This window comes from Plasmodium gallinaceum (assembly GCF_900005855.1).
Source record: "Plasmodium gallinaceum strain 8A genome assembly, contig: PGAL8A_v1_53, whole genome shotgun sequence".
Taxonomy (NCBI): domain Eukaryota; phylum Apicomplexa; class Aconoidasida; order Haemosporida; family Plasmodiidae; genus Plasmodium; species Plasmodium gallinaceum.
The window spans coordinates 198,696-209,176 of NW_021628210.1; the positions used below are offsets into that span (position 1 = coordinate 198,696).

Here is a 10,481-nt window from a genome sequence, read left to right on the forward strand (position 1 = left end):
TTATGTTATTTATTTCTTCATATATATTAATATATATTATGAATACGATATATGTATATAATAATAATAAAAGTTATTTTTGATAGAGATTAATTGATACATAATCAATTATGTAATTTTTTTTTTTTTTTTTTTTTTTTTTTTTTTTTTTTTTTAAGCTATACCTATTGAGCATACGCTATTATTTTTATTTGTAGAAATTATTTTTAAGTCATTTTCTAAAATTGAAAAATGTAATTTTTCATCAACTTCTTTATAAGGAGGTAAATCAGATTCCTTTATTACAGCTATATTCAATGGAATATCTTTATATTTATTTTTTTTTTCTTCATTAAAATAATAATAGTCAAATTTAACTTCTTTAATTATATCTTCTATTTTCTCTTTCTTAAAGGGTACTTTATTAAAATTTAGTTTTTCCCCATTATATATTTTCTCTAAGTTTTTATTTTCTTTTAATTTTAAATTTTCCGTACTGTACAATTTACTTAATTTTGTTTTATTAAGTATATTTCTTATATTATGTATATTTTTTTTCATTGTATTAATATAAAAAAAAAATAAAATAAAATAAAATAATACAAGAAAAATTGTAGGAAAAAAATCATGAAAGATATTTAAGTTATATTTATTATATATTATATTTTATAATATTTTATTATCAATATAATAATTTAAAAAACTGAAAAAAAAAAAAAATATAATAATTAATGTAAATTTATATTTCAAAAAAAAAAAAAAAAATTTCTTAGGAATAGTTACGGATACTTTTTTCGTTTGTTTTCTTTATCATTTGTATATTATTATTTCATTTTTTTTTTTTTTTTTTTTTTTTTTTTTTATTCTTAAATTCATTATATTCAAAATTTTATATATTTCGTAACATAAAATATACTAAAATAATATAAAATTCAAATATCAAAATAATTTAAAATATTAAAGGTATTATTTTGAAGTGATATATATATGTATATATATTAATATTAATTAAAACATTTTGTTTGAATTTAATTTTGAATATAATAATTTTATTATAAAGTATGATTTAGGAAAATTAAATATAAATAAAAATATGGATAGTTTTATTTAAAAACGTTTATATATTTGAAGTTCTTTTTAATAAATAAAAAAAAAAAGAAAACAAAAGAAGAAAAATTAATATATAGTTAGATGCAACAAGATATATATTCATACATTTTACCAATGAAATAAAAATAATAAATTACATTTATTTTAAAGATTGTATTAAGAATAATTTGTTAAGAATAGATATAATGATTGGAATCATTTAACTTTTTTAAAATAATTTTTAATATTTTATAAATTTTTTATAATGAATTATTCTATTCTATAATAAATACAACATTATTTTATTTTTTTTTTTTTTTTTGTAACATTATCCGTATTTCATTCTTTATTTTTGAATCATATATTAGAAATAATTAACAATTCTATAAGAAAAAAAAAAAAAAATATAATTTTGCTTCTACGTTAATTTAAAGTTACAATTTTTATAATTTTTTTTTATTTAAGAATAATAATATTTGAAATAATAATCTTCTTTTTATTTATAAAAATTGGTGTTTTTTTTTTTTTTTTTTTATTTTTAATAGCATGATATATGTATAGTTTCTTAGTTTAAAACAAAAAAATGCCAAATTTATATTAGTATCTAGATGAAAAAAAAATTATGATAAGTGTAAAAAATGAATTAGCATATAATAATCCTTTTTTTACTACCTTAAAATTAAGAAAATATTTTAACATTATTCCAAAAAACAATGAAAAACGAGAGAAATTTTTAAAATTTAATAAAAAATGTACGCATGAAGGAAAAGTAATAGATAATTATAAAGACAATGGAATGATAAATTACAGAAGGATGGAAGTAAATAAACTTTTAAAACATATGTTACATAATTTAAAAGATAAAAAAATGAAAGAAAAAGGAGAAAATAATAAGATTGAAGAAATAGTAAAATATTTTTTCAATAATGATATAATTACAAATAATTTAAATTTTATTCAATTTAATATGTTACTTACTATAATAAATAAAAGTGAAATAAAACTAAATAATAAAATATTGAATGATATAATTTTGTTGTTACATAAAAAAATTGATATAATTAAAAGTGATATTAATAATACTAACTCCTCTTGGATAAATATAATTAATATACTTTCTAACATTTCAAAAAATAATAAGTTGATTTTATGTTTAATTCATAAACATCTAGATAATGTAAAAAATATTGAAATAAAAAATAGAGGTTTGTCCTTTGTGGATAAATTTATATATGTAATAACATGTAAAGAGTATAATTATTCTATTAGAGAAATTTCTTTGTTATTATATAGTTGCTATAAATTGAACATAAGAAACACAGATTTGTTTAATTTTATTTTTGAAAAAATTGATAAAAATAATTACATATTCAACTGCTTAGATATAAGCATCTTTGTGTATTCAGTTCATAAATTAAAACTACATAATTTTATTATATTTCTTGAAAAAATAAAAAAAGACATATTAAAAAATTTATTACATTTTTCTAGTGGCCATTTAATAAATATATTATTAGCATATACATATTTTTTTTATAACAAAAAAATATATTCAAGACAAATAGAATTATTTATATATAAAATATTTAATAGATGCATAGATATTTTAAATTCATTTCCTAATAGAGAGTTTTGTAATTTCTTGAATTTCATAATTCAAAATGATTTTTATATGAGTGAAAAACAACAAACTGAAATTTTAAGCGTCATATCAAACTTAATAAATAATAATAATAGCACATTAAAAATCAATTTGATGATAGATATAGACATTTTTACTATAGTAAATTTTATATATAAATATAAAAATGATTACATAAAAAATATAAATGATTCTGTTTTTAACAGTTTAGATAAATGTATAATTAATTTGATAAAAAAAAAAAAAATGAACGAAAATTTACTAATTTACTTACTACATTTTTATAAATGTAGAGTTAATGTTAGTAACAGAATTCTATTATTTTTTCTTGAAAATATTTATATCTATAAATTAGAACTAAAAATGAAAGTTATTTTATTAACATCCATAGAAAGGTATTTGGAATTAATTCAAAATAACAATAAAGAGAAAATTTTATTTAGTAAATATTATTATGAATTGATAAATTGTATTTATGAGGATATATGTAATATTATTAACAAAAAAGAAAATTCATTTATTGAAGAAAATCAAAATGAAATTGAAGTAAGTATCTATAAAAAAAAAGAAAAAGAAATACTTTCCTCAATTGATATTAAGGAAATATTAAAATTGCTTAAGAAAAGAAATCATGAAATTTCTTATTCTTCTAATATATTAAATAATAATTTGGAAAATAAAATAAAAATTGTAGAAAAAATGTTGTACAACAAATTGAGCAATTATGTAATAAAACAAAAAAATTTAGAATTATTTTATTTTGTTTTAATGAATAAAAATGTGCATAAAGAATTTTTAGACAAATCAGAATCAATAATTAATAGTTATATTAGTATTTTAAATAAATTTATATTGGAATTAAAAAAAAATAATAGAAGTGAAAATAAATTACAAGGTAGTTTTATACATGCCTTAAACTTATGTAATGAATGTAACTTAATTAAAAGGGGCAACATTAATAACTTTTTAAACAATAAGAATATAATATTAAAATACATGGATGTTTTTAATTTGTATGAAGAAAAAGATAATTATTTTAATTTATATGTGCATATGTTTTTATTTGATTTGAATAACAACTTACTTCTTTTTATCAGTTATTTTTTTAAAATAATTCTTCGATGTTTGAGAAACAAAGAATTTAATTTTGAAGACAAGTTGCAAAGTCTTGTTGATATATATTCATCAGTAATTAAAGTAAATAACAATTATTATAATATATATATAAATACCATTTATAAAATAACATTTTTTAAGGTATTTCATAATTATAAGAAGTTAAACTTTAAATATATGTCTCTTTTATTTTATTCTAATATAATGCACATATTTTTACATATGTATTCAAAAAATAATTATATTAATCACATAATTCTATCTCTCAGACTGCTATTGAGGCAATTTGTTTATTTTTTAAATTTATTGGATGAAAATATTTATAATTTATTTTTAATTAATTTTAGAGAAATTACAAAATATCATAAAAGAAATAACGAAACACAAATATCATCTTTAATATCTTTAGATGAATTAATTTATATATATAGAGTTTTAACAATTTTTCATTTTGTTAATTTATATAAATATATGAATAACTATGAATTAGAGTGTTTTTATATTTTTTATAAAATTTTAAAATTTTATATTTTTAAAATTAAAAACTTTTCCATAAATGATTTTACCCAAACTCATAAAAGTAAACTAAAAACAATATAGAAATATTTTTTAATAAAATATTATATCCCAAAAAAAAAACATATGCATATTATAAATAATTATGTATATGTATACATATATTTATACATATATATATATATATTTATATATACATATTTATATATATTATATTTTTTTTTTTTTTTATAGATGTTTCAAGCATTCACAGCTCTGTTTTAAATTGCTTAAATGGAATTTTTAAAAATAATACAAGAATAAATATATTAAGTGAAAAAATTGTATTCCCTTTGTTTATTATAGACATTTTAATTTATAAGAATTAAAAAGAAAAATAGCATATAATTCTTGTTATATCTATTTTATTTTAAAATTATTTTTCATATAATTATTTAATATTTTATTCCTTTTTATTTTATTTTTTTTTTTTTTATGTAAAATAATTTCACAATATAATAATTTGTTATTTCTATTATATTTTTTTTTTTTGTAAATTTTAAAAAAAAATTACAATAAACTTTTAATTAATTTTAAAGTTTGTAATTATAGTATAACTTATATATAGTATATATTAAAATTTTACTCATCTAAAATAACGAAAAAAAAAAAGGATATATATAAACATATATATATATATATATGTATTACAGTAATTATATATACAAATATTAGTAAAAACAATAAAAAAAAAATAAATAATAATATATATTTTAAAAACAGAAAAAAAAAAAAAATAAAATTTGCGAATACTTTTTTTTTTTTAATTACATAACTCTTTTTCTTTTTTCTTGTTTTTATTTTTTAATTTTTATTTTTGCTTTTAATTTTTTCCATTTATGGTTTGCTACTTCTAGTTTATTAATTTTCTTCATAAGCTTCATCGTATGCCTCATCCCATGTCCATTTGATTAATGGTTGTTCAATAAATTGATGATTAGGAGCTGGTTTGTCAATTACATCATTTAAATAAAAAGACATAAATGGTATAACAGTACCATCACGCATTCTTGTATACATTTTACTTAGTTGGGAGTCCATAATTTTTAAAACTCTTCTTGCCATATCATCATTTTCCGAAAATCGTAGTTTCTACAATAATAAAATAAAAATAATAATTTTATAATAAAAAATTAACATAATCAAAAAAAAATATATATATATATATATATATATATATAGTATATAAAATAGTGAAAACATATAGAAAAATAAATACTCATTTTTTTTTTTTTAATACAAACCGTTACTCTTCCTAAACAAAAGTTAGTTTCTTCAATATACCTAATTAAAAATATATATTTTTCATTTTCATATGTAATTATTTTTTTTTTTTTTTTTTAATTGTATTTTATAATTTCATTGTTCTATATTTATTTTTACCAATCATCGCTTTTCTTAACTAAATCCTTGTCACTTATATGTTTACCAGTGTACCCACTAAAAAGGAACTTTGAAGTTTTAATATAATTTAAATTAAAATTCTTTATCTTTAAAATTCTCATTTTTATTATGTTCAAAAATTATTTCGTTGGAATATAGAAAAAAAAAAAAAATAATTTAATAAAGTAGTATTTTATAATTTAAAATCGAGTTTTTAAATTTATAATCATATATATATAAATATATATATATATATTTTTTTTTTTTATTATCTATTACATATTTTTGTTTTTATAATTAAAAAAAATTTATAAATTTACATGCTTTTATATATATGTATCTCTTTAAAGAGAAAAAAAATTTTAAAAAATTTGCCTATCAAAAAAATTACGCATTTGATATACGAATAAATATTATAAAATATTTTATTAATTTTTAAAAAAAAATTTATTATTTTTTTTTAAAATAATTTTTTTTTTCTCCTTTTTTAAATTTAATGCATTATAATTTATAATTCAAAGATATTTTTTATTTCTATTATTCTTAATGAAATAATATAACTTCTATCAATGAATCAATAGTTCTTTTAAAGTAAAATTTTCATTAAAAAAAAAAAGATAATAAAATAAGAAAAATTTTGGTACGTCGATTTTGTCATATTAATGTGCACACAATAAATTAGTCAAATAATTTAAAAAATGTTGAAAATAAAAATATGAACCTTTTTTATAAAATTTTTTTTAAGATAAATGAGAATGTTAATTATATTATATATTAATTTTCTTTTTTCTTTTTAATAACATTTTTTCATAAGGAAAAAAAAAAAATGTAAAATAATAAAAAAATGCATATTCTCACATATTTTGAAAAAGTGTTATTTTTAATATGTTTAAGATAAAATATATAACAAAAAGGCACTTTTATACTTAATTTTATAAAATTTCACAGAATTTTGAAATGTGGTTCACTTTGAATTTTTTTTTATAGAGTCAAAACAAAGTTGTTATTTTTACTAAAAAAAAGAAAACTAATTCTATTATTCAGTTTTGTTAACGTAATTGAAAAGAGAAGCCTTTATTTTTATTGCTTATGAATTTTTTTTTTTTTTCTTTACAATTATTTTTAAAATAAATTCATATCCAAACTCAATTATATTTTTGATATACAAAGTATTCTATTAAATCATTACATATTCTAAATTTTTATTTTTAATCTTATTTTACATAATTTTATATTCCTTTTTTTTTTTTTTTTTTTTATACTTTTTTATAATTTATGTAAGTATATACATTTTATACTGTTAAAAGCTACACAAATTAATGTTTTCACTGAATTACTATATATATATATATAAATATATTCATTAAATTTCTTTATTTTAACAAATATAAAAATTAATATTTTTGTTAAAAGTATTATTATTATTATTTTTTTTTTTTTTTTTTTTTTTTTTTTTTTGTTCTGTAGCTGATTATAATTTAATAGTTAAACATAAATAAAAGTTTTATGTTAATTTAATATTATTTTTTTTAAAATTAACTAATATATAATATTTCTGATTAAATGAATAATATTAGGAAAAGAAATGGCAAAAGGAAGTAAATAAAAAAATATTTTTACAAATATACACTTATTTTTTCTTATTAATGCTATTTTTCTTTTAAGAAATTTTGCTTTATTATTTTATAAATATAACTTTTCTCTTTTGTTTTTATCATTAATGTAGATGCAAAAAAATTTTTTAAATTTAAGGAAATGGAAGAAGTAAGATAATTTAAATATAATTTTTTATATGACATATATATATATATATATATATATATATATATATATATATATATTGTATTATATTTCAAATTTAAAAAAAAAATTAAAAAATTCTGTATATAAATACAGTATTATTTTTATGTACATTTATTTAAGTAAAAATGACATATTTGTTGAAATTTTCTATAAGAAAATAAAGAATATATATATTATAGAAATTAAACTTTAAGTACCTTGAAATATATATTTATAAAATAATTATTTCATTAAATATAATAAAAAAATATTTTTAAGTTAAAAATATTATAATGGAATATAAATAAATATAAATTATGTGTAATATTTATTAAATCATATATTATACATTGAATTTTTTTTTTTTTTAAATAGTTTTCGAATCAAAGTAGCAATTTCAATATGAATGAAAAACAACCTTATGGTATGTATTAATAACAAAGCAAATTTTATTTTATGTAGCTAAAAATAATATATAATAAAAAATAAATTATGAAATAAATAGGAGAATAAATTTTAAATAAGTAGAAATATGTATATTATTTTTTAAATAAAATTATTATTTATTTTCTAATATTATAATATTGTAATATATATATATATATATATTTATATATTAAAAAAAATTTTATTTAAAAATATTTTTTTTTATAGAAAATACTCAAATAATACCAAAATATAATCTTGAAAAAGAAAAAGAAGAAAAAAGTTTAATAAGTAATATATTTTCAACAAGAAAGCCGAAACATGCTGGTGCTGGTTTAGTTTCAGGTATAAAATCAGTTACAAAAGGAATAATTGTTGGGACTAGTTGCTTATTTGTTTCTCCTTATTTGTGTGCAAAGGCAGAGGGTGTTAATGGTTTTTTTAAAGGAATGTTTTTTGGATTGTTAAGTGCAATAATCATTCCAATAATGTCTTTGGGAGTAGCTAGTTATCAAATAGGAAGAGGAATTATAAATACACCTGAATCGATAAGCAAAAAAGCCTCAGGAAAAATATGGGATGAAGAAAAAAGAGAATGGTATGATTTTTATTATAATTTAGATGAAGAAGCTAATGAAGTATTAAATGAAATTGATGATAAAAATAATACATTTGATAAGAAAGATGAAATTAATGATGATGAATATTATAATAAAAATGGTAACATAAAAGTAAAAAATGATGAATTTTATAGAATTTTAAAAGTACCAATAGATGCTAGTCAAAATGAAATAAAAAGGCAATATTACAAACTTGCAAAAGAATTTCATCCTGATAAATGTCCAGATTTAAAAGCAAAAGAAGAATTTCAGAAAATTGGAGAGGCATATCAAGTTTTAGGAGATATTGAGAGAAGAAGAAGATATGACAAAGAAGGAAAAACAGCTATAAATAATATGCAATTTATTGATTCAACATTTTTTTTTACCTTACTATTTGGTAGTGAAAAATTAGATCCATACATTGGAAAATTAAGGATGGTTATGTATGTAGAATATGAACAGTTATATAAAGATGAAGATGTGCAACGTATTATTGTAAAAGAACAAAATAAGAGAGAAGTTCAATTAGCTCTACATTTAAGAGAAATAATAAATAATTATATATATGGAAATCAAGAAGAATATATAACTAAATTTAAAAATGAAATTAAAGAATTATGTCAGACATCTTTTGGGCATGTAATATTAGAAAATGTTGCATGGTCTTATGAAAATTGTGCTAATCAATTTTTAGGAGATAAATACAGTTTATTTGGTATTAGTGGAAAATATTACAAAATGCAACAGAAAAAAAGAGTAATAGGAACAGGATTTAAATTTGTAAAAACATTAATTAAAACTAGTTCATTAGCAAATCAAATTAAAAAAAAAGAAGATGAAGAAAATTTTTCTTTAGAAAAAACTGCAAAAGTTAACAAAAAAATCGAAGACTCCTTACCAACTATTGTTGAAACTATGCTTAATATCTGCCTCATTGATATTGACCAAACTATAAAAGGAGTATGTAAAAAGGTTTTTACAGATATGTCTGTAGATGAAAAAATGAGAAAAACTAGGGCAGAAACTCTTATTATATTAGCTAAAGTTATGAAAAAAATAATTTATGATTTTAAAAAAAATAATGAAATTATGGACACTAAAAAGTTGTTCGAAGATGCTTGTATAAGGTACAATATATAAAAAAAAAAAAAAAAAAAGAGGAAATGAAATAAAATATAATTTAAAGAATATAATATATTATAATTGAAAAAATGTCGACAAAAAAGAAAAATGAATAAATATATAGAAGTATTTATTAATTTATATAAATGTTTTAATGTATAATATAAATAAATATTATTGTTTTATTTAACATTTTTAATAAAATAATATAAAAGAAAAATATTTAAGTAAATTTCTGAATACTAATTTTTATAGTTTTTTTATATGAAAAAAAATATTTATAAATAATTTATGAAATTCTCATTATGCATATAATTTGATTTTTTGTATATAATTTACTTTATGTTACTCATTAATAAGTTACACAATTTCTTTTTATTCTTTAGGGCTTGTCAAAAACAGGATGAGGAAAATATTTAAATCTTTTGTGGCATTGTGCTATCTAATTTTTACTAATATATATATTTTTTTTAGTATTAAATTTATTTGCTGAAGTCATATATTTTAAAAATTAATAATAAAAAATTGCAGACATATTTATTAATAGAGATTTAAAAGCTTAAAATATTTTTTAAAGTGTTTGAATAAAAAAAAAAAGAAAATTATTAAAATATGTTAAATATTATTTTTTTTTATTTTTTGAACCTAAGATTGACAAATTTTAAAAAAAAATTTACATTATTTTAAAATAGATAAATTAATTTATATGAGTTTAAATAAAAATTAAATTCTTCACGATAAAAAAAAAAAAAAAAAAAAAAAAAAAAAAAAAAATTTTTTTTTTT

General features: G+C 16.0%; 4 protein-coding genes across 4 annotated transcripts in view; 2 read left to right on the forward strand and 2 right to left on the reverse strand.

Annotated features, from left to right (window-relative positions):
- Positions 1-540, reverse strand: part of PGAL8A_00070300 (mitochondrial processing peptidase alpha subunit, putative) — a gene marked incomplete at both ends in the record, with an annotated part of 1,795 nt that extends 1,255 nt beyond the window's left edge. The window contains one exon of the mRNA XM_028673865.1: positions 165-540. Coding sequence (XP_028525821.1) covers positions 165-540 — 376 coding nt within the window. The remainder of the gene's footprint in view (positions 1-164) is intronic.
- A 1,150-nt stretch (positions 541-1,690) lies between these two features.
- On the forward strand, positions 1,691-4,710 carry PGAL8A_00070400 (conserved Plasmodium protein, unknown function; the record flags this gene model as incomplete). The annotated part of the gene is made up of 2 exons (XM_028673976.1): positions 1,691-4,406; positions 4,577-4,710. 2 exons carry the CDS (start codon positions 1,691-1,693, stop codon positions 4,708-4,710), a joined length of 2,850 nt encoding a protein of 949 aa, XP_028525822.1.
- Positions 4,711-5,242: 532 nt separating this feature from the next.
- PGAL8A_00070500 (conserved Plasmodium protein, unknown function) lies at positions 5,243-5,886 on the reverse strand (the record flags this gene model as incomplete). Its single annotated transcript, XM_028674087.1, has 3 exons — positions 5,243-5,473; positions 5,626-5,665; positions 5,765-5,886. The coding sequence occupies 3 exons, from the start codon at positions 5,884-5,886 to the stop codon at positions 5,243-5,245; spliced, it is 393 nt and encodes a 130-aa protein (XP_028525823.1).
- A 1,633-nt stretch (positions 5,887-7,519) lies between these two features.
- On the forward strand, positions 7,520-10,116 carry PGAL8A_00070600 (DnaJ protein, putative; the record flags this gene model as incomplete). The annotated part of the gene is made up of 4 exons (XM_028674198.1): positions 7,520-7,528; positions 7,922-7,970; positions 8,201-9,701; positions 10,083-10,116. 4 exons carry the CDS (start codon positions 7,520-7,522, stop codon positions 10,114-10,116), a joined length of 1,593 nt encoding a protein of 530 aa, XP_028525824.1.
- Between the last annotated feature and the right edge of the window lie 365 nt (positions 10,117-10,481).